Genomic DNA, 22,978 nt, shown 5'->3' with positions numbered 1-22,978 from the left:
CCTCAGCAGGTGGGTCAAATATCCCAAAACGGGGGGAAGCGAGACTCATATTATGAGGAAATGTGATGCTCTTTCACAACTGGTCACACAGCTATATTTTAGCTAGCTATGCAAGGGCAGGTTTGATTCGAGGCAGGCTCCAATATGTACAACTCAGCGAAAAGCAGAGCCAGAAAGAAGCCATCTGTGCAGCTGGCACATTACCACAGGGAACGCTATGAAGGTTGTCCTAAGGGTTCACCTGTGGTACTGCATAATGAGCTGCTCCAGAGCGTTCCAGCAGCTCTGAGTCAGAGGGTGATGGTACAAGAGGAAGGACTGGGAGCTGAGTGCATGCATGAGGCTTGCAAACACCAGTCTTAGCTAAGGTGAATGCAGGTGAATCCACTCATAATGATGATTGTGCATCTAATAACAAGACTTGCTTTCTTCTGACATTGCCTGCCTACCTACTCTTCAGCCTCTTCTCTGTATTTTTTTTCCTCTCCCCAGTTCAAAAAAACCGTGAAGTACTTACAGTATTTCCATGGGCCTAGTCTGAAAAACAGGATGCTATGGATGCAGGGCAAGAACAAAAGATGTTGTTCTCTCTGCACTTCAAATACTCTGGACCAATTTTTAGGAAAAGCTGTGTTTTTTATAAACCAGCTTAGTACCAATAGACTCAATGTTTACTCTATTGACCAATATAAGTGTTCTGCCTAAGGTCTGGATATCTAGTAAAAAAACCCTGTCCTTAAGCCTCACATAAACATAGTTCTTAGATGAACCTGGGTGTTTCCCTAAAAGCATATTTGATAGAACAAGCAGTGTGCTGTGACTGCAGTCTAGTGTCAGCATATCTAGGAAAAATGTGTTACCCCTTCTTTCATTCAAAAGAAATGGTAAGAACTGGATGGGGCTTTGAGCAACTTGATACAGTGGAAGGTGTCTCTGCCCATGCAGGGGGATTGGAACTAGATGATCTTTAAGGTTCCTTCCAGCCCAAATCTTTCTATGATGGCTCTGACTGTGCCTTCTTCTGTCCTACCTGAAGTGCTGCATGAGCTCTTCATCCCTAAAAGCACTTGTACAAAACTTAGTTAAGTTTTCCCTGTGCTCTGGTGTGAGTACAACCACAGTTATCTTTAATCACACTTAATGCCCACACTTTGCTATATAGCTTAAGAAAAGTTTAAGCTACAAGAGGGAGAAGGATGTATGGGAAGGAAATAAACATTTCAATTTTAAAGGTAACAGCAGGCAGAGCCTGAAATTTTTAAACTATATATATGAAATATATGGATAAAACATGTAACTTAAACTAACGGCATGAAGCCGGAAAACTGAAGGACAGCAATCTGAGAGGGACAGTTGCAGCTTGATGTTTGAAGGGTCCTCAGCTGCCCTGGACTAAAGTGAGAAGCTGCCGCTACAGGGAGGATGCCAGGCTCTACACTGTCTATCTGGTGCTGAGAATTGAACTGGTGATTAAAGTGGCTTGAGGTGGCAAAAGTCAGCAGTTTTGAAGTCTCATTTTTAGGTGAAAAATTGCACTGTGAAAACAGAAAGCTCCAAGAAAAAAACCCTCCACAACACTGTTCCACTAGCTAGCAAAGAACTCATCAGAGACATATAAATACAACTTCACACACTTTAATGTGTAAACCACTCAAGAAAATAAATTATGCTACACTGACAAAGTGGTAAAAGGCCTTAAGAAAATTGAAAAAGCTTATAGTAATGAAAGATTATTCCCAGAGCAATAGAAGAAATGTGTATCACAGTAAGTGACGGTGCTCTGTCAGCCTTGTGGGTGAAAATGAGCAAAATGAGTAAGAAGCAAGACAAAGAGGGTAGGCAGAAGTGGTGGCTGGACACAATATTTACCTTGGCACTCTACATTCAGCAGCAGGCTGATGGCTATGCTTAAGGTAAGACATATCTTCATATTTCTCTACTACCACTGTTCACATAATTCTGTTTGGTTTTTTTAAACATAGTACTGTGCAGCTCCAGAACTGGAAATTGATTCATTCCCAACAGGCAAAATGGCCTACTAAAGAGCAGGTAAGTGAAGGTGACTCTGGGGATCACAACACAAAGAGCTGAATCTAACATGTTACTTAGATGCTTGGTTAGGTGAAATGAACCAAGATGCTTTAAAATGCCTGGGACACTGTATTAATACTGTGTATCTTCGTGTGATTTAGCATCATCCAGAACAACCACCAGCATTTGCTGTAGACCATGAGGCCTGATTTCATTTTTAAGTGTATTGGTCAGGATTATATCTCACTCACAGGAGTAGATGCCTGGGTTTGACTCCTGTGCTCAAAGAGGTACCTGTTTTGCAGTCTTTTTGTCTGTAGACACAACCGCTTCATGCATCTGACCTCTTCTAAAAGGCTCACTTGCTGCTCAGAACATTGCAGGAACATTAGTCTTCCAGGAATAGAGGAAGGATGAATCCCCCTGCTTTCTTCTTTCATGGGTTGAGCTTATACTTGTCAACAGGCAAGTGATGAGCTCTCTAACTGACACCAGACAGGAGACCAACAAGGGACTGCCTGCAGCACAGAGGGGAAGAGCAGACTTGGGTATTTCTGCAGTGAAGTAGGAGTGTCCTTACCAAGGGTCACAGGAACAGCCATGGGCAGATCACCAAAGATCTCCTCAGCCCCAAATCGTGCCTCTGACAATAGCCAGCAGCAGACAATTTGGGAAAGATAAAGCAAAGGTAAGCATGAAATTGTACTTGGTAGTATACTGCCAACTTTCAATGCTTTGGACTTAAGTCCCCAAAACAGAGGTGATGATCTGTTTTTGACAGCTTTTCTCCCCAGAGATTTATTCTGGGAGCTGTGTGAGCTTCCAGTGTTGTTGTCCTGGGTTTAGCAGTGGCAGTCATTTTTCTCTTTCTTGGTAGCTGGTGCAGTGCTGTGTTTTGACTTTCAGCTGGGAACAGAGCTGAAAAACAATGACGTTTTGGTTTGGCCAAGGACTTTGTGGGCCTCATGCTCTGCCAGGGAGGAGGGGAGCCGGGAGGAAGCAGAGACAGGACACCTGACCCAAACTGACCAAAGAGGTATTCCATACCACAGCACGTCATGCCCAGGATGTAACTGGGAGTTACCCGAAAGGAGAGTGGACTGCAGGGTTGGAGGAGGTATCGGTCGGTGCTTGGTCAGGCTGGGGGGGGGCGAGTTATCGGTCGGCTGGTGATGAGGTGTTGTATTCTCTTCCCTTGTTATTTCCTTTATCATCACTATTATTGGTGTTAGCATTAGTGATTTATGTTATACCTTAGTTACTAAACTGTTCTTATCTCAACCTGTGGGAGTTGCATTTCTTTTTGATTCTCTTCTCCATTCCCCCAGGAGTAGGGGGAGGGCAAGAAGGGGGGGAGTGGGTAACAAGCTGTCTGGCTGTGGGTTAAACCAGGACAGTTGTCTAGCACAAAATTTTGCTGTTCAACTAACACTGATGTGGAGAAGTGGTCTTAGTAGTGAACCTGCCATGTGCTAGTTTCATTTGATGCCATTCAACCCTCATACTAAGTAGAGTGTAGAGATCAGCATTGCTGGGTCAGACCAAGAATTCATCTGTCCCTTATACTGCCTCTGACAGTGGCCAAAATCTGGTGCCCAGAGAAACAAAGAACAGCATGGCCAGTTAGAGATACCTCTTCTGAAAACTGCTAGCTATTTGTTTGCCTTTGGAAATTACTCAGTGAGGCATATTTTTCTATGTATTTGTTAACTCCCAGTTAACTTCTTATCATGGACTTTTCCGGACTACCTGGGAATTTGTGCAGGCTATTCATATACTCAGTGTCATGGGGCAAGCTCTGCAACTTGACTGCTCTGCATGGGCAGCCAGGCTGACAAGGGCTGAAACACAGCTTAGAAGGAACAGGGGTGCAATGGGCAGAACTGCTTGATTTCTGTTTGGTATCTGTGTACCCAGATTCAAGAAAACAAAATTTTGAAGCCTGATGGGAGAACATACTTCTAAGAAGTTACCTCCTGGCCCAAGTCTCACCCTGTGTTAACGCACTGGGATGGTGAGCAATGTCAAAATAAAAGCCATGGAGCTAGAAGAGAATAGCAAAATTCTCAGATGCTGCCCTTGCAGTTGTAGGTTATGCATCAAGTGCCTGCCTTTTACAGGTGCACGGCACCCGTGCTCCATGTAGCACTCACTACATTGTGCAGGGCGCAGATCCATTTGTACAGCCCCGCAGCCAGCTCAGACCAACACCACCTATTGTAGTGTCTAGCCAATGGGTAACAGAAAAGATTGAAGGTGAATCATTTTCTGGTTTCCAACAAACTCTGAGGCATCAGCCTTCTTGCCGATCTGCTCAGCTATGGAGGAACAACCAGTTCTATGAACTCTGAAGAAAATTCTGCCCAGCCACCCCTGCACTGACCTTCTGTCCCTCCTCACCTTCAGACATACTGGAGAGGCCTCAGAAGACAGGAAAACGAGTCTTTAGACTAATTACCCAATTACCTTTAGATAATCACCCAATTTTCTTACTCCTCCTACCTTCTTAACAAATTAGCTTCTACAAAACAAACCTTGTTGTGATTACAGCAAACAAACAAACAGACCCCCCTGAGCAGATGATAAAACCAATTAAGTGCAGACATCAGTCTCTACAACTCATTACCTTTTCTAGCCTTGGAAACCTGAAAAAGGAAAGGCTGTGCAGCTGTGGGAACTGCAGTCCTTCACTGGCCACAGCACCTACCACAGAAATGCTGCAGGCCAGGAATTAGTTCTGCATATTCAAATTTTACAGCTCTTGGCCAGCTAAAATGAAGGGGGACAAAGCTGGGAGAACCTGCCTCAGCAGACCAGCCTGAGGGAGGCAGGAAAAGCTCCACATACCCTCTGGAGAGCTAGAAAGCAGAGGTGAATCTTGAGCAATAAGTGTGTGAATACTTGGTTGAGGTTCCTTTACAGAGTGCTGTTGGATATCTTACATACCGCAGGACTAGTGACACTTGATCACATCCCCTGCAAGCCAATGGGAGGATTCACAGAGCTTCCCTGGCCCCGGAGAGTCCCCAGGGGCTCCTTAGAAACCCTCTTTCCCTACCTTGCTTGTGGGAAAAGGCATCACCATCTAACAGAGTTTGATTACAGGCTGAGATCTGTTAAATATTTTAAAACTAACCCCAGAAACGCTACGATTCAAAATGTGATGTGATATGATCGGCATAGAGATCCACACAAATTTGCAAGCAGGCTCTAAGTCTAATTAAGGACCCAGGAGAGAAATCTAAAGAAATTTCTTTTTAATATGTAGTGCACAACTAATATTTATAATAGCCAGGAGGTGCGGGTAATCACATCTGATCATCCAGTCAGAATGAACAGCTTATATTTAATGACTAAAATGCGTATTTAATCATATACTTTTAATCTGCTGCTAATTGTATGTTTTGCTTTTAACCTATGAGGATAACTTGACTACTCAGCACTAATACCAGGGATGCCATGTAATCCTTATTATACAGCCATAATAGAATAAAAGTATTAATCCCCATGGGAATAAAGAAACCTTTTTAAAAAAATGTTAAAGGCAAGAAAATGTCTTAAGAAAAATCTTCCCTGTGAGCTGTCATCACCTGGCTGCTTATCTGAAACGTCAGAGCAGCCAGAGTGTGGTGAGGAAAACAGACAGTCCTCCAGTGCGGCTGTTCAGACCTGTGCAATACAGAGGCATGGTACCCAGCTTGCTAATTGTATCTAATGGTGAACCCTGCTTTTCTTTAAAGCTGAAAGCCAGAGCTTTCCACAGGGAATCTGCCCCTCCCCAGTTTAACATCTTTATAATGGTACCTGAAACAGTGCTGACCAGGCTGTCATGCTGCTTTTCGCTGTGTATTCTGACTTGGTCTCTGGCTGAGTGTTTTTTGAAAGTTATTAACTTTAATTTTTTAATCTTGAAATCCCTAGACAGGCTGATATCTGGCAGCCACAGACCTTTATTCTTCCATTGTCTGCTGTCCCAGTGAAGGAGACTGGCTGGAGATCCTTCTTACATTGGGGTAAGGTCCTTGTTGTTCTGGAATATACTTCAACATGAGACAAAACCAGATGTACCAATCCAGGAGGTGATACTGGGCTCCTCTGCAGACCAAAGGACAGATTGTGGGGTACCAGTGCCTCACAGGAAAGGACTTGAGGTACATCAGCAAATAATGTTTTCACTGTAACACGTTCCACCCCTCGCCATGCGGTGGGAGTGGAATGCAGGCAATAGTTGTTCTGCATCTGGGAACAATTGCTGCTGCAGAACAGCCCAGTGGGATGTTGTAGCTATATGGCCTTGTTACAAATTAAAGCTGAACAATCATAAAGGAGCCATCACAATCCTGTTGTCCCATGCTAGCTTCTCTGTCTGAATCACATCATTATCTTCCTGGTTTGGTTTTTCTCTTGTGCTGGAATATGTTAGCATAATAATTTTTGTCTCTTCTGATGTTCAAATATTCTTCTTAACCTCCTGCAGCCTCGATTCAAAAGGTTTTCATATTTCTACCAGAAATAAAGATTTTTATGTAAGCATCACTGAGGGATTTAGTTTGCATGTATAAATTACAATACTCTCACTACTCTGGCTGCTAGTGCAAAGTGAACATGACAAGTGTTACAATCTCTTAACTAAAGGCAAAAACATAAGTTAACTAACAATGAACTATCCTATTGTAGAGCCTGCAGGATGGGGATTACTGCTGCTAATACACAGTCTTAACCTGCATGCAGTACAGAAAGCAGACTTCTGTTACCAGATTTGGAATACAAGCGATAATGTGTAAATTCATTAGGTGGCACCTCAAAGCACGTGTATGTTATCTCAACCATTTCAATGGGAATTTTGCCTGAGGGAGAAGTAGACTCATGTAAATGCTGTTAGGTTATTTTAATAGACCAAAAATCTAAGGGGACTCAGGAGTGGCAAGCAGTCATCTTAAAGACACCTCACTGCATAGCACATACCTTGGATTCCAAGCCAGAGTAAATAAATGTCAGCCTACCAGTGACAAGAGTATAGAGACTGTGATCTAGAAAAAAAGGGCCAGAATAGGGACAAAACTGTAGCTTCATTTGACGAAGCAAACCTCTCCACCAGACTGTTAAAGAGTCTGGAAGGACTGAAATATTTCACTATCCTGGAGTATAGGTACCAAAATTAACCATATTTAGTACATTAGACCTTTACCTAAACCTGTCTGTACAGATGATGGAAGACTTGGCCCTCAGAGAAGCACTTCCAAGATGCCTTCACCTGGTCTCCCAGTGCTTGTTACTGGAACATGGAAAAAAAAAAACCAACCCTGATTTTACAAAGCAAACACTTCTAGGCATAAATTATTCTGAGAGAGATCTGTGGGTAAATTGCTGAAGAATTAAGGCAATAAAGCCCTGTGCTGCTTTTCCCTTTCTCTGGTACAATCCTGCTCTTAGCATTCAGAAAGGATGTCTAGATTAGTTCCTTCCACCAGGCAGCAGCCCTTCTTAACATACCCACATATGCCATACTGTCTAGTGTACCTGCCCATGCTTTGAGGCCTCTTCTGACTAAAAGACAATGATGAGTAGGTCTTCTGTAAATGAAATTACGTGAGTTGTGGTTGAAGTCTGGCCAATCCCCTCTTCATCATAAAAGACTTGTATTTCTGGCTTTGTTGTGCTATTTGTGAGTGGGAAGCCACAGAAACTGGTTTGTGTTGTGATGCAGAGGAAATTGCTCACAGAAATTCTGTCCTAAAGAGAAATAGAAAAACACTACTTCTAAGAAGCTGAATGAGACTCCCCAGGAACAAAGGACACAGCTTCTCCTAAAGAGTAACAATATTTTAAAAATAATGTCCTGAAGAGCAACGCTTCTGATTTGCTCCTTCCTTCATGGTACTGGTTTTATAATAAATAAGAGAAACATTTTTGCTTCTAATGTTACCACTTTTTCGATTCAGTCTATTAACTTTTCTAATAGTAAGTTCAAAGAAGTAAGATTTTCCTTCCAGAAATAAATCACAGAGATACGTAACATTCTCATAAATTACACTTAAACATGCACAGTGTGTGCTGAATGTGCTTACTTTCCATGTCCTTGGCATTGCTTAAGAGCTGAAAAAAATAGCAAACATGGCATTCTTTTCTAGAGGATTTTTGCAAGATGTCATGCAAAGCATTAGCTTTCTACCTCTATCAATTAAACAGCCTATATGCATGGAGGTAGTTGCTAAGAGTCTACTAACAGGTAATGAGGGATTCTGTAGAATGGCTGACAACTAAGGAAATGAGAAAGCAGGGAAAAGAATGTTTGTACAAAGGTTAGAGTGTACTGAAAACCATACAGACCTCCCGTTGTTTACCTGCATTTTGTTTCCCCGTGTCTGTCATGACTAATTAGTTTCATGTCCTTGGGTAATGTAATTCTAATTAAATATCAGAAACCATGGGGAAAAGTGGCAAGAGATTTTTTTCTGCTATATAGTTGAACAATAAGTCACAAACACCAACCTTCCATCATCACATACCAACGCTGTAGGATCTCCTTATGACACTCCCAACCATAAATCCTAATCTGCCATGCAAATATGAGTTCAGTAAGATTAAAGGAATGATACCACAACTGGATGATTACAAACAGCACTAAGAAGCACAGCACCTAATGCAAAATTCAGGAAGCTTCTTCAAAGAGCTGGGAGACAATGTGTAACTAAATGGTTTTATTAACTTTTTTTTTTTCCAAAATAAAAACCACAAAATAAACACCAAGATTAAAGGCCATAGACAGCATTAACCAAATGAACCAGCCACTTGGTTATAGTAGCTGATAACTAGAACAACTGGATGTTATTGCATATACCTCAAGTTCATTTATATATCCATTACAGTTTGGCAAGATTACAATCATACAGTAGCTTTGGTTGTGTAAAACCTAGTAGCAGTACTTACTCAAAATATGATTGGTTAACACTTTATGACAACAAATATTTCTCATCTTAGTCTTGACATATCTTCTCTCATTAATTCTTCTCCACACTGTATGTTATCGCTGATCAAGAATTAAGGAGACATATTTGCAACCATCATTTATAGCCCTTCTTTATCACTGTATGGTGATGAATCTTACAGGTGTAGGAATCTGTCACCTGCTTTTCTTATAAAAAATTGTAGAGTTGCAACTCTTCCATGCTGGGTAGTTTCTACCATCCTGTGGTAGCATCCACCATGAATTAGTCCATTCTGAATGCAAATACGTAGAGGTGTATATGGCTTTCAGTCCAAAGCCTTTCCTGACTTACAGTACTGGGGTTTGACTGCACTGCCTTGCCTTTGAATACAGAAAAAAACCACAAACAAACAGCTTTTCACATTGGTATGCTGAGCTGCCAGCACAAAACAATATTAACAAATCTAATACACAATACTACCGTGGTTACAGAATTGTGCCTGAGACGCTGTACAGGACTGCATGTGTATGTTCTACAGTCTATGTATTTCAGTTTTGGTCTTTTAAAAAATGCTCTCATCCTTACATAATCTAGTGTAACACTGCAGCTTTAGAGTAATGTCTGATAAAAGGTCATGAACACACAGGCTATTTAAAAACACTGGAGGCTTTTTCTTTTCTTGCACTGCTTGTGCAGAATGTCTCCTTTCTGCCATCATTTTGCCCTCAGCTTTCTGGGAATACTTACTTCCAGGGGAAATATATCATCTACTTCATTAAAATAATCTAACAGTTTGAGTTCTACCTGGGAAAAGCTATAAAAGATTTTGGATCAAACTGATCTTGTGTGTGAAGGCCCTTCTTCCTTTACAAAATGCTGTAACACTAGATAACTCCTACTTGTTTTCACAGCCCTTTCATTTGCTTGCACTGAAGCAAAAAAGGAATTCAGCATAAGGAATGGCTGCATGGTTAACAGAACAAAGTAACTGCCATGCAGTAATTCAGATGCAAGCAGTGTAACTGCTTTTTGCACTCAGATCCATACTCGTATGAGGATATAAATTAACAAGCCCTTCTAAATGATTTTAGAAATATCCTCTTTGATCTAGACATATAAAACCTCTGAATACTTAGAATCACTAGATTTCATGTGGCCCACATAGTCATAATTATTTGCACTTACATGGCAAATATCAGAAATACATTTGCCTGCGGTTGAACAGGTAATTATACTGTCTATTATTCAGCTGAGCAAAGATCAAGCACTCTATATCTTGCAGTTATTGGATCTTATTCCAACCCTTTGCTTTAGAAAGGGGAAATAACCATCTAATTAGATTACCCGTGCACAGTACTTAGTTTAAAAAGACAACATATACTAGGCAACTAGATTTTTTCCTAAGATGACTTTTATGAGATATTCTAAAAGTGGTTTCTTATGACTGAAGATTGTCTACACTGTACTCGCATAGTAAAAATAGTTAAAATCTAATTACAAAGCTGCTACATGGTTATTTTGTGGTCTGTAAAATCAAACAGTATCCAGAATTTCATCTGAACAAGATGTACCAGACAGTATAAAAATATTTCCCAACCGGAGACTGAAATATTAATGCTGGAAATTCCCCCCCCCCTTTTTTTTAATAAAAAGAAATGTAATAATGGTAGACATTTATCTTCTTACTAGCCAAAAATATACATATGACTTCAAGGAGCTGTTCCAGGCTCACTTTCAATGAGCTTGTGCTTTTGACCCTAGCATAATAAATGCACATATGGAACAAAGTTTCCTGACAACCTGAAGTATATCTTATTTCTAACAATAAGACTAATTTTTGACATTGGTTATGGATTTTCCCTTATTTGCTTTGTTCAGGCAAGTACAGCAGAGGAATTCCAGAAGCACCACTTCCGCTTCGAATGGTGTTTGTTCAGGGCAACATCTTCCTTTTCTCTTTCTTTTTTAACTCGCTGGTAGTGATCTTCTTCCTTTAAATACCACACAGGCGGCCACCGATGCCTCTCAAAATATTCTTGATTATCTGATTAAAAAGAAACAATCAAAAAGCTGTCAAACAAGCTAATAAGATACACAAATCTCAGAAATGTCTTGAGTGCCTGCAAAAAGCTATGCAGCTAATAATTCATCTAGTCTCTACGTTAGCTGCCTTTTGGGGATTCCCCCAGTTTCTTTATATGCTTTACTTACAGTGTTAAGAGACTTTGAAAGTGGTTACACACAAGAGTAGTTCACTAAAGTATGGAAAAGCAAGCCATTCACAGAGTGTATTTTTCATTGTGGAGCCTGAAACTACCTCTGTTCCTTTTAGCATCACTATAATAGACACATAAATGTAATGCTTGCCCAGGAATAAGGTTAATGATTATGACCTTTCTTTACAGGTAAGAATTCATGAATGCTACTCAGGGTAACACAGAGTTTCAGTCTCTGAATCATGAGATGATGCTGATGATGAGCTGAGTCACGCTCATCTTTGTCTTCATGTTTAATCAACTAGGTGTGAAGAAAAAGGGAAACCTTATGAAAGCTGTGGAGGGAAGTTGCCCATACCTGAAGATTTAGCTTTGATTTCCTTGCGGAATTTGGAGCAAACACTGTTGTAATTGGTGCAGATGTAGTGCAAACACCAAGCTGCCAGCTGGTTTGCATTGTGAAACTGTAAAGAAAACAAAACAGCTTATTCCATTTCCTAAGGTTATCATTGATTTTGCAGCTCCAATTAACAATTAAAGCTAGAACAGCCCCCAGTGTATCTGGCAGAAGTCTCCCAAGCATACAGGGGTATTATTTGAGGCTGAAGTGGCTTTTAGATGCCCTAGACCTTGCCACGCAATTCTGCTGGAACAACCACTGGCCCAAAGGGCTCATGAATAGGTGTTTAGCATTTACAGCATATAGCAAACTGCGTCCAGTCCCACAGAGGATCTGAACCCTCATGAAGGCATGCTGGACGTATGATTGTACCAGTCATATATCCCTATCAATTACTGCAGACCCTGCTCTCAATTTATTGCCTAGGAAAGTATGCTTGTCGACAGAGATATTACTTGAAAGCTCAGCACAGAATCTTGTACAAGCTTCCTCTGGTCGTAAGGAAGCACAGCTGTAATGCAAGTTTAATTGTATAGCATATGTATTTATTTTGGCATTCTGACTGTCTACTATGATCTTCTCAGGCTATGAACACATCATACTGATGCAGGTGGCACAGAGGCTATCCTACCAGTAGTTATATTACTTCTGTTTTCAAACAGGAGACAAAGACAAAAAGAAAAGAAAAGAAAACAAAACAGCAAAAGAACCCCCAAAAAAACACCCTTCATAAAAATCACACTTAAGTGAGCTGCTCTTTCTTGGTAGGTGTTCAGTCCTGATTTTGCACCAGCATTACAGGTATTGCAAAAGAGGTACTTGAAAGCAGTTTGGTGCTCTTGCATGGTGGCTAGCTTGTGCTGTATTTCAGTGCTACTTAAACCCCAGGCTTCAAGCCAAGCTACAGCCAGATTAACCATCCATGTGAAATCAAGAAAAATAAAACTAAAAAAAAAGTATTTTAGCTTGTACTATTGTATCTGGGAGACTGCTGTATCACTCCTTTGGAAAACAAATGTATGCAGTTTAACTGTGAGCTGGATGTTTGCTCTCTTCATAGTTTCCAGGACTCAAGAAACATTGAAACATGTTTGAACATAAAGTATCAGGATTTACATTCTGAACTATCAGATGACTGGCTCCAAGTAGCCAGTCTAAGCATCAAGACTAAGTAACCAAATAATGTTGCCTTTATAATACAGGTCTACATTATCTACAGTAACTGAATTGAAAGGAATCACTCACTATTACAAAGCTGAGCAGCTTCATTATATTGCATTTCATGTTATTGAAGCATGGCCATGAGAGCTTGGAAGCTCCACAATCAAGAAAAATTGAAATATGTATTTGAAAGAGAATTCCTCTGAGATTGCTTACATAGATGTTTCATCTTTGAACTAATGGAAAAGTCTTTAAAAAGGAAGATAAAACTAAATTTTATCGTCAGTCACTCTCAGAACTGCAGACTTCGAGTCACTGAGAAGCAATGATCAGAACCAGTAAGATGCTAAAAGCAAGTCCTGCAGTTCATCAGAATATCTTCAAAAAAAAACCAATGCACACTGACCTGTGCCAATTCCAAATAGGATAGTACTTCCCCATCAATTGCAATGCCACTCATGGAGGCTTTTGTCAGCTCCTGTACTGCATGCTGTTCTGTTAGAGGAGAAAACTTATCACTCACATGCAAAATGGTCACATATCAAGGTCAGGTCATCCATAAGAAACAGGAAGGAGTGTTCTCCCTCCTCCTAGTGTTAAGTCCACCATTATGCAAGTGGCACATTCTCTCAGATATCCTGAGCCAAATGAATGGCCAAATGATGAAGCCAAATTCTGTCCTGTTAGCGTTGTGGCTGGAGGTTCTGCATCACAGGTATAAACTGCTTGCTCCAATGGAGCAGTCCATATGAGGATTTACCCCTTTGCCTCAACCCAAACTATTAATTTTTGGTTTCATACACAATCCTACCTCTTTCTTACAGAAAGAAAACCTGCAGTTAATAACCACTTAAGGAAGAACAAAGTTTAGCATCCACTATTCTCTTTCTGGCAGAATGGACAGGTGCAATATTCAGTATAAATTAAAATTATGGACCAGCTGTCTCTTTTGGGTAATAAAAAAGCAATAGCCAAATTTTTAGGCAACAGTGCACATGCCATTGCACTGTATTTATTAATGAATATAACCACAGCACTGATATAGAAAGTTTACTTCAGGCCCTTTTCAGATTCTCAGATTAGTTGTTCCTACGGGTCCAGATGAATGCTGACCAGCTTCTCAAAAAGTTACTTCACTGCTAGAGTCTCCTTAATCCTTTCCTAGAACCATTTCCTAGAACCTTAAAGATCTGAGTATTTTTTGAGAAATGATGTCCACTGATTTGATTCTACTGAGTTCAGTGGTTAGCAGTAGCCTTTGTACTCAAAATTATTTTATTAAGAATTAAATGGAATGAAATATTCTCAATACTCCATGTATGCTTATGCCACAACTACTTAAAAAAATAACCAAGACTTCAGCTAGAGATGTGTGTATAAAATCAGGCAATAAAGGCTTGGTCTGTCAGAACCAATGAAGAGAAAGTACATGGTCCTGGTGCACAGCTGCAGGAGAACTAGGATTTAGTATGTGACTAAATTTTGCCTATATGTTGACCTGTAAATATGTGTAGCTTTGCTTCCTCTGTCTGAGTGTTTGCCTTGGCCATGTAGAACAATGCCGAGTTACATACATAAGGAGAAACAAAGAAACAAACAAAAAACCAAACCAAAACAACCGCAGAGGTCTGGGGGTGTATGGATTTAATTTTAAAACTAAGTAGTACCCTATCCTGGAATTTTCCTCTAAATATGTGATCGAAAATTTTTTATTCCTGAAATTAGGTTTAAATTCCCATGTATATACCAAAGTATTAACTTCTCATCTAGGCAGTAGAAAGAGATCCAGGCATCATCTAGGTAAGTTTTGGACTGGCTCAATTACTCTCTTTAGATAGAAATATATAATAGAGCACTTCATTTATTACATAATGGAAAGCCTGGGGTCCATCCTGCTTTCAGATAAATTAATAACAACAGAATGGATATTACAAAACACAGACATTATTATGAATGCTAAAGAGAAGGTTTACTCTTTTTTTTTTTAAAGCACAGGATACTTTAGTGTCCTGAGTTGGTGGCATAAAACTAAAAAAGGCAAGAATATGGCAAATACATTTTTCAAACAAAATATCAATTTGTATTGCAATATTCCTTTCATAAAAAATAAAATAATAAAAAAAATATTCCCTGATACTTGAGAGAATCCCGTGTGTTCCAAAACCATTAAACATGTTTCAGCCATTGCAGAAGAAAGCTCTTTGGACAAGGCCACAGATTCTTACCTGCTAGTGCAACAAGGTGAGGAAGGCAAAACCTATTTGCCAATGCAATTAACTCCAGTGTGTCCAGTTCCTGACTGCAGGACAGTTGCTTGGTATACAAGTAATCTAAAACTGCTTGCATGGAAGCCTTGTTTATGTTGGGAAGAACTACCTGGAAAATATATTTAAGAAAAGCGTCTCTAATAATTAAGGTACTTTCATATAGAAGCCATATTTCACTTCTGTCACTTGGCTGGACTGTCTCTTTTTCTCTTTGAGTCATTTTAGAAATGCAGGGAAAACATTTTTTCCAAAAAAGAAATTTCCCATTAAAGTTCAACAAGCTGCAAACAGGTAAATATACCTCCAAGAGCCAGAACCTTTGGCAGTTTACATACAAGCAACTTGGTATCAAGCTGCTGGAACTGAATCCACATCAAACAGTGAATCTGTTCAATGCTTTCTAGCCTGCAAATGGCCAGCTAGGTGGGATATGCAAAAGCCACTGAGCACTTCCAATGCCAAACCTCCCTTGGTAGGCTTCTTGAGGAATGTAATCTACCTGCTCTTAGCAAGAGATATTCTGAGATTCTGAGAATAACAGAAACTAAAGGATAACAAAAAAAGCCCCACCATCTCAGTCTGTTTAAAACTAACTAAATTAACTTCATGATGGTAGGGGAAAAGACTGAGAAATTAATAAATGAGGCAAAGAAAATGTAAACCATTTCTGCCACACAAGTGTAAGTAATGTAAACACCATGTAATGAAACTACCAGGACTAGGACAAAAGCTTTCTAATTTTTCACCATCACAACAGTAACTTCATTTTGTTCAGTGAAACCTAAAAGAAAAAGGACAGTTAGGAAACCTCGCTGTAGCCTATCACTGCAGCATCTCAACTACAGTCTGTACATATGATTACTCCTCTAAACAACAGGATAAACTGATTCTTGCAGGGCTCAAGGTTGCAGCAGGTTAAGTCTGCTTCCAATATCCAACCTAGTCAATCCCATTAATCACCAGTGTTCATAACTCAAGAAAGAGATTCTGGCACTGAAGAATGCACAGTGGTACTATGAAGGACTTGCAGTAAAAAAATGACAAACAGATAAAATTATGATGAGGAATCAAATGTACATGCAACATTGAGTGCTTGGAGGCAGTCAGCACATAGAATCACAGAATCATAGAACAGTTAGGGTTGGAAAAGGCCTTAAGATCATCTAGTTCAAATCCCCTGCCATGGGCAGGGACACCTTGCACTAAACCATGTCACCCAAGGCTCTGTCCAACCTGGCCTTCAACACTGCCAGGGATGGAGCATTCACAACCTCCCTGGGCAACCCATTCCCGTGCCTCACCACCCTAACAGGAAAGAATTTCTTCCTTATATCCAATCTAAACTTCCCCTGTTTAAGTTTTAACACGTTACCCCTTGTCCTGTCACTACAGTCCCTAATGAAGAGTCCCTCCCCAGCATCACTATAGGCCCCATTCAGATACTGGAAGGCTGCTATGAGGTCTCCATGCAGCTTTCTCTTCTCCAGGCTGAACAGCCCCAACTTTCTCAGCCTATCTTCATACGGGAGGAGCTCCAGATCCCTGATCATCCTCGTGGCCCTCCTCTGGACTTGTTCCAACAGTTCCATGTCCTTTTTATGTTGAGGACACCGGAACTGCACACAGTACTCCAGGTGAGGTCTCACAAGAGCAGAGTAGAGGGGCAGGATCACTTCCTTCAACCTGCTGGTCACACTCCTTTTGATGCAGCCCAGGATACGGTTGGCTTTCTAGGCTGGAAGCGCACACTGAAGCCGGCTCATGTTCATTTTCTCATCAACCAGCACCCCCAAGTCCTTCTCTGCAGGGCTGCTCTGAATCTCTTCTCTGCCCAACCTGTAGTTGTGTCTGGGATTGCTCCGACCCCGGTGTAGGACCTTGCACTTGGCATGGTTAAACTTCATGAGGTTGGCATCAGCCCACCTCACATGTGTGTCAAGGTCCCTCTGGATGGCATTCCTTCCCTCCAGCGTATCAACCGAACCACACAGCTTGGTGTCATCGGCAAACTTGCTGAGGGCACACTCAATCCCACTGTCCATGTCAGCGACGAAGATGTTGAACAAGACCAGTCCCAACACCGACCCCTGAGGGACACCACTCATTACTGGTCTCCAGCTGGACATTCAGCCATTGACCACAACTCTTTGTGTGCGGCCATCCAGCCAGTTCTTTATCCAGAGTGGTCCACCTATCAAAGTGATGTCTCTCCAATTTAGAGACAAGGATGTCATGCGGGACAGTGTCGAACGCTTTGCACAAGTCCAGGTAGATGACATCAACTGCTCTACCCCTGTCCATCAGTTCTGTAGCCCCATTATAAAAGGCCACCAAATTGGTCAGGCAGAATTTCCCCTTAGTGAAGCCATGGTGGCTGTCACCAAGCACCTTGTTGTTTTTCATGTGCCTTAGCATGCCTTCCAGGATAATCTGCTCCAAGATTTTGCCAGGCACAGACGTGAGACTGACTTGTCATATTTCATGTTAGAAGGTTATTAATCATTGTCACGTAGCTCTGTGTTAACATTCAGGGGCTTGTGATTTTTTCTTTCAGCTCTATCTGGATGGTTGAGATTCAGACCCTGATCTGTTAGCACTGAAGCATGAACTTCTTATGCATATCAGACATTCTGGGAAGCGGCTCAGTTCTCCAAGACAAGCTAGTTCTGCAACTTATTCATTATTAATATATTTTTGTTAGTGCAGAAAACTTCATTAAGTAAGTTTATATACCTGCCCCAAATGCAGAAAAAGCAAGAAGTAAAAAGTAGATGGTTTTATATTTTTAAACCAGAGTCAAAGGAAAACATTCAATTCGTATCTGCCTATATTTTAAAGCTTCCAAAAGCATTACTGAATACTTTGAACTATACAAAACGGAAGCTAAATATTTTAAATTGGAAAGATGAGCTAAGACTGTTAAGTTAATTATTAAAAATAGGCTGGTAGAAAATAAATGAGTATTCTTTATTGCCAAATGTTGCTTACTAGAATCAAGCTATGTATTTTTAATGAACCACTTGTTGAGCATGCCTCTGGGAAAGGAATTATGTTTACAGCTGCATTAGAAGAAGCAAGAAAAATCTAAGTAGAACGAAATCTTCCAGACTATTAAACACAAAAATCCTCTACATATGAGCAAGATCCATGAGTATGGAGAGGAACAAGAAAATCAAAACAAAAATTAAAACCTTGGTATGGGTAAGACACAAGCAAAAAAAATATAAGCAGAGTGTTTAGAATTCAAAAAACAGACCATAAGGGCACCTGAAAATACAAGGCTTCTGCTGCAAAATATTAATTCAAAGCTTTGAGTTATTTTATACTGTATTTCACATCTGCTTTACTCAAGGGGACAAGCTGATATACTAGAGAATCTAAGCTTAGTTTTTATTGAAATACTGTGAAGGCAGCTCCTTCTTTAACACTGTGTTATTTAAGCCTTTCTTCCCTTTAATTCTTTCATCAATCCCCCTGCCCCAAGAATTTTTTGTAATGCTTCTGATTGTATAAATACATATTCACACAGCTTTATAACCTATTAAAAAAAAAAATCATACTTGGTTTCTCCCTTTTTTGCCATATTTAGTATTATAAATGATTTCAGGTTTAAACACATGCTCCACACCGGAGGAAGTCTCATGCCTTGCAGAATATCTGTTATCTTCCTAGGCATCTTAATTATTAAATTAGCCTTAAGGCATTAGCCTTCTGAAGAAGAAAATCATCACAGGTCTGCAAGGGAAGAATAAAGATTCATTCCAGGGATTATTGCAACCTTTCAAATAGACACAGAATGATGTTTCCATCACCCTAAATCCATCAGACATTATAAGCAAAATGGACAAAAATGGACAAATACCTCACTATTGGAGCTTTCAATAAATGATCCTCCAAACATAGCAGACATCCATTCACAGCTACAGATCAGCAGTGGTTTGTGTGCATTTATGGTTCCGTCATCCAATTTAAATGTTACATCTGTCATGGGAACAAAGAAACAGGCATGCTGCAAGTCTGTGCTTAAGGTGAAACCGTGTCTCAGCAATATATGTTTAACTTGCTCATTGTTAACCAAGGACTTCTTTTACTTCCCATGACCCTCACCCCAAAGATAACTCTGGTGTTTTATATAGTTAAACAAAAAGCCTCACTTCAAAGAGGGATATTGGATGTTCAACACTTCGGAAATCGGGTCACCTATTTAAAAGGTTTTGTGTAAATTTTAAGAAATTAAACTGCAAAATCACAGGTTGGAACAGTTGGCCCTGAGTAACACTGTAATTATAGGCTCATCCCTCCTCTCAGAACAATGTAAGCTGTCACAGTTTTTTAAGTCTGTGAAGTGACAGTAACTCGAATGAGAAAAGAATTAGTGTTTTTCCTGCTAAAGCATGTATTTACTTACCAGAAAATGTCCCTTTGCAAAGGCACTCTTTTATCCGGTTAGCTTTTCTGAGATGAAATGCTTTAGTAATCTCTTGATTCATGAAGGCTTCTTTATTCATAATATTCTCCACCATCATTCGCAAGTCAAATACTTCTAAGATTTCAGCAATCTGAGCCAGTCTTGTGAGGTCTTTTTCATTTTCATCCAGTTGCCCTGTATATAAAAACTGCAAAACAGTTTTGAAGGGTCCGGCTTGCACAGAGGAATCCATTTTTACCACTGTTACAGGACATGTCCTATTTGAGACAGGATTTACTTGTATTTCCTTATGCATACTAACAAACCCCTTACCCCAGGATAACAGAGATCTTGCTGCAGAATTTGTTTCACCAGGTTGTGGTTCTAGCATGTTTAAAGAGTCAGTATGTTCTGGTGAGGGAGTTTTAATATCAGCAGGTTTTAAGCATGTCTCATCACTGTCACCATTTGTCTCAAGATGACTTGCCCGAGCATCCTTATTTGTATTTTCTCTATTACACTGTATTTCATCTAAGTCAGAACTCTCTTCACATTCCATTAAGAAAAGGTCATAAAACTTTGAAGAAGAGGTAGCTAGGTAAATCTTATGAGCAAAAATATAGTCTTGCTCTTGAAGAACAAACATAACATCCGCACACAGTGGGCTGTCCAATAAATATCCAGCTTCATTCACGCTTGGTACAGGACACTCAGGAATTCTGATGACCGGAGGAGGGGCTTTTGGAGGTAGGAATGGAGCCTGAAGCAAAGGTTTTTGGACCTTCTTCAAATGAGATTTCCAGAACTGCAGGTGTCTTCTGGAGATCAGGGCAGCTCTAATTGCATTGTCAAACACATCTTTAATTCCAAACTGGTCAAACACACTGGTTTCATAGTAGGGTATACCAAGTTCCTTGGCAACCTCTCTGCCTCTTTCCGGTGGCAAAATGTCTCCTCTTTTTATTGGTCTATGGTTAAAAAAGACCACAACGATCATCACAAAGTTACTACAGAAAGGATGGAATTTTATAAAATGTCTCAGCACCAATTCTGAGATAGCCATCATTTAAATAAAACAAAATATAAAATTAAGCCCACAGATCCCTTACCAAAGATTAGCATATACTTGTGATTTGTTTAAGAAATTTGGTGGTGTCTTTACAATGCTACTTAATATATGTAGAGAACATTTGCACAAAATGAAGCAAGCCTCCTCTCTGTTAAAATGAAATCTACAGTAAAAGAAGTTTATAAGATACTTGAGAACTTTCATTATTTAAAAAACCTCCTACCATCACTTTCTACTCAGATATTCTGTCAGCATCTTTCTTCATATCCATCATTTAAACTCAAATGGAAATTCTCATGACATAGAAATGCCACAAATACAGCTAAATATGAAATGAGAAATATCTCCCAAGCTCATGCTCTTTAAGCAGATCACAGTAGCCTATGACAAACGTGTAACTGAACACACACTTCGACAGATAGGCCTGTTCTGGCTGTAGAAGCAGTATGTGGGAACACACGAATTTCCAGAGCAGCTCTAGCACATGACATAGGGTAAATAAATCAGAAAAAAGTCTGGGCTAGGATCCATTTTCCCAACAAAAAAAATCATCTCACCAGAAGACATGACCCAAGAGTGTGTTCTCTGAGCATACCATATTGGGCAGACAGAAGCTGGCACAGACTTAACACACTCCAGACAACAGCTTGCTTTAGTCGCCGGCTAATAATCAGCTCAGGTGTCAGAAGTGTGTGCTAGACATGCAAACTACCGATTCAAACTTTTTTAATGGTGAAATCAGAAAGGAAGATTAGGGTAAAAGAAAAGTTCTGAAAAACATTTCCTTTTAAAGAGTCAACCAAAAAGCCCACCCACCCACACAATGAAGAAATGTTTAAAAACCCCACAAACCTATGAAAATCATATTGCCGAGTCAAGAATTTGAATCCAATTCAATGCAAAGTTTTCTAAGAGCCCATGAAATATTAATTCAATCCCTTTATGGAAATTTGTTACAATACAGCCTTTAATTACATGACCATGAATATTATTTCCCTTAATCTGGTCTCATTCAAATTCACATATAATGAGGAAATCAGAAGGGAGCAGGTAACTGTGGGACTGTTTTGCCCAGACATGTGAATGCTTGTCTTTTGAATCTGGGAAAAACAAAACTTCTCCAGAATGACCCCAAACCCTCTTTAAATCTCAGAACTTTAAAAAAATTAATTTGCAACCACTTTATTTTCTGCTATGATCTAGGACTACATTTACAAAATAAAAAATATTGTGTACTAAGAAAAAATGAGTAGAATCTGTGAGTTTAAAACAGTACCCGACAGTAGTAACAGGGTAGGACATGATACAAATGTTCAGATGGAGAAAGACATACATGAAAACCTCCCGTAATCACAATTATCTTTATATTATCGTGGTGCTCAGGCACCAAAACAAGTTTAGATGTCCAGTGTGCAAAAACATTGTGGGAAACTTACAATAACTGTCTGTTAAAGAATTAACCAACTCAGACAACAGAATTAAAAATAGGAAAGCACATATATTTTCATTTTACAAAAAAAAAACATAAATCAGACTCTATCATTTCTCTTTTGAAAGTACTGTACCTGATTACTAAGGAGATTATTTTCATTCATGTTTTTGCTTAAAGTTTACCTTGCCAGAGGCCGTCTGGCTCTGTTAACAGCCTCAAGATCTGCATAGCGGAGATCTAGTTGGCAGCCCACCAGAATGACAGGTGTGCGAGGACAGAAGTGCTTGATTTCTTGATACCACATCGTTTTCACATGATTCAGGGAATTAGGATTAGCAATTGAAAAGCACAGAACAACTACATCAGACCTAGAAGGACAACAAGGAAATATCAAATTAAACCCCAACAAACACGCTTTCTGCTGCAGCTTCACCTCTTTGCATTACTTCAGCTTAAAGCCACTCCACTCCACACTTTTAAAAATGCACTGAAACTCAGATATCAGAATACATGTTGTCTGTGAAGAGGTCTGACAGAAGCTACACATTTCACCACAAAAGCATAGGAGCACAAAGCCCCACACCTAGGAAGCACTGCCCCTCTATGCTGAGAGATGATGTATGAATAGTGCTGAGAAGCAGGGCTTTCCATTTTTTACTTTTACACTAAAGTTATTCACAGGCTGCCATTGCTCAAGAAACAATTGTGCAGCAATTCTCTGGCATCTTTACTAAATAACCTGTTAGAAGGGCAAATTACAGCAGAATGACCACTTCTACAATATAAGCAAAAAATTAATGTTATGATGAAAATAAGGTCAGTCAAATGTAGAATATGACATTAACTTAAATCACAGTAAGCATGACAATACTTATAGGCTTTTAAAGTTGGTTTTGTTTTTTTTGTTTGTTTGGGTTGGGTTGTTTTTTTTTTTTTTTGGGGGGGGGGGTGTTTTTGTAAGTATTCCACTAAATAAATTTGCTTTTAAAATTATGAGGATTAAGGTTGACAGTTCATCTACTGAGCCTCCACCTTGTCAGAGCTAGCACCTTAAGGCAGAGAAAT

The 22,978-nt window shown here is 39.9% G+C and overlaps 1 protein-coding gene and 1 long non-coding RNA gene across 5 annotated transcripts in view; both read right to left on the bottom strand.

Moving 5' to 3' along the window:
- Positions 1 to 5,025: 5,025 nt before the first annotated feature.
- On the bottom strand, positions 5,026 to 7,823 carry LOC133223262 (uncharacterized). The gene is made up of 3 exons (XR_009728508.1): positions 7,552 to 7,823; positions 7,220 to 7,306; positions 5,026 to 6,534 (listed from the first exon to the last, which is right to left on the bottom strand). It is a non-coding gene; the product is annotated as an uncharacterized LOC133223262 (long non-coding RNA).
- Positions 7,824 to 8,717: 894 nt separating this feature from the next.
- Positions 8,718 to 22,978, bottom strand: part of RHOBTB1 (Rho related BTB domain containing 1) — a 53,284-nt gene continuing 39,023 nt past the window's right edge. For all 4 annotated transcript variants that reach the window (XM_061374048.1, XM_061374045.1, XM_061374046.1 and 1 more), the window contains 7 exons: positions 22,096 to 22,281; positions 19,413 to 20,380; positions 18,867 to 18,985; positions 14,963 to 15,113; positions 13,144 to 13,232; positions 11,535 to 11,640; positions 8,718 to 11,004 (listed from right to left, as the gene is read on the bottom strand). In XM_061374048.1, the coding sequence (XP_061230032.1) occupies positions 10,835 to 11,004; positions 11,535 to 11,640; positions 13,144 to 13,232; positions 14,963 to 15,113; positions 18,867 to 18,985; positions 19,413 to 20,380; positions 22,096 to 22,281 (1,789 nt within the window). In that variant the 3' untranslated portion in view covers positions 8,718 to 10,834. The remainder of the gene's footprint in view (positions 11,005 to 11,534; positions 11,641 to 13,143; positions 13,233 to 14,962; positions 15,114 to 18,866; positions 18,986 to 19,412; positions 20,381 to 22,095; positions 22,282 to 22,978) is intronic.

Source organism: Neopsephotus bourkii, unplaced genomic scaffold (genome assembly GCF_033783945.1).
Source record: "Neopsephotus bourkii isolate Nb327-2 ecotype Australia unplaced genomic scaffold, CSIRO-AGI_Nbou_v1 NB_1634, whole genome shotgun sequence".
NCBI classification, from domain to species: Eukaryota; Metazoa; Chordata; class Aves; order Psittaciformes; family Psittacidae; genus Neopsephotus; species Neopsephotus bourkii.
This window is presented reverse-complemented; position numbering and strand designations above follow the sequence as displayed.